This window comes from Cyprinodon variegatus, unplaced genomic scaffold (genome assembly GCF_000732505.1).
Source record: "Cyprinodon variegatus isolate N-32 unplaced genomic scaffold, C_variegatus-1.0 Scaffold481, whole genome shotgun sequence".
NCBI classification, from domain to species: domain Eukaryota; kingdom Metazoa; phylum Chordata; class Actinopteri; order Cyprinodontiformes; family Cyprinodontidae; genus Cyprinodon; species Cyprinodon variegatus.
The window spans coordinates 301,131-302,363 of NW_015150934.1; the positions used below are offsets into that span (position 1 = coordinate 301,131).

The 1,233-nt window shown below is 45.6% G+C and overlaps 1 protein-coding gene across 1 annotated transcript in view; it reads right to left on the minus strand.

Annotated features, from left to right (window-relative positions):
• Positions 1-786: 786 nt before the first annotated feature.
• LOC107094426 (carcinoembryonic antigen-related cell adhesion molecule 1-like) overlaps positions 787-1,233 on the minus strand; it is a 15,201-nt gene continuing 14,754 nt past the window's right edge. Inside the window, exons 6-7 of the mRNA XM_015390005.1 lie at positions 1,081-1,211; positions 787-916 (exon numbers count right to left, since the gene is read on the minus strand). Of these exons, the coding sequence (XP_015245491.1) occupies positions 859-916; positions 1,081-1,211 (189 nt within the window). The 3' untranslated portion in view covers positions 787-858. The remainder of the gene's footprint in view (positions 917-1,080; positions 1,212-1,233) is intronic.

Below are 1,233 nucleotides of genomic sequence, written 5' to 3' on the forward strand. Positions count from 1 at the left end.
GCTGCTGGATAAAACCTGGAACTAAACGCTATTTCTGACATTTGGAACTAAAAAATCTTCCTGGATGGGAAACTGTCACGATGGGTAGGAGAATTTTGAGGCCCCAAATGCAACGTTCAGGACGCAGAGTCTTGAAGATTTAATAACTTAACTGAGGTAAAAATCCAAAGTATAAAAACAACAAGGAAGCAGCGCTGAGGAGCTGCAGGGAGAGTATGGCTCTGTCTGGATTCATGGGCTGCTTCCTATTAGAACCAGAATTGATTACATCATAGCGTGGCGCTGAGGGAAACAGACCGGTTCTTTACTGCTGTTCATGCATATCAATCAAAATTCAGCGTTATGTTTCCTGCAGAGGTCTGAGCGCCAAAGACTAAGTAATTGTATCAATAAATTTCCTCTAATTGTCTTTTCTCTCCGTGTGAGTTTTTCAGATTTCATTTTCACGGACTTTGAATGATCCAGTCCAGGTAGAACACGTCAGATCACAGCCTAACAGGTGTGGATGGAAGCATCTAGAAGGAAGCCAATGGGAAAGGAAACAAACAGAAGGGGGCGACAGAGAGTAACCTAAGAAATACAAAAGAACTGAAAAATATAATCAAAAGTGCCGAGTCATGACAGACGCCAAACGTCTTTAAACTTGGTAACAAAATGAAGGGAATTGTTTTGGAATTTCATTTCTTCGTAAAGCATAGAGTAAAGCTCCTTATTCTGTTTTCTTATTCTGGTTTCTTCTCTGCAGGTTTACCTGCAGGCAGCACCTGGAGCCAAGCAGAGGACTGTGGCTCTCATCTGCTGCAGACCAGACCAGGTCCTCCTGATGGTGGATCTTCTGGCAGGAAGTGGGTTCTGAGCTCAGCTTCTGGTGGCTACTGAGGAGTAGATGGTCTGATCCGCTTCCTTCTCTGCTTTCCTGTTAAAAAAAAACCCAGAATCAGAAAAACAGACGCTGATCAGCAGAGAGTTGCTCAGAAGAACCTGGAGGTTCCATGTTCATTAAACCACAGATCTGTTTTTTTTCCTGCGTTCTCTGATCCCTCTGAGCTCTCAGGCCTCTGAAGCGTCTGACTGTCCCACCTGTCCTCTCTAAACGGTCTGAACTGGACGGAGGCGTAGCGGACCTCCTCGCCCTCATGGCCCGCTTCCTGTCCTTGACCTGCGGCGTCGTCCTGATGATGCAACACGATGCTGCTGTAGAGTTCTTCATTCTGGAGAGCAAAGAGAGAAGAG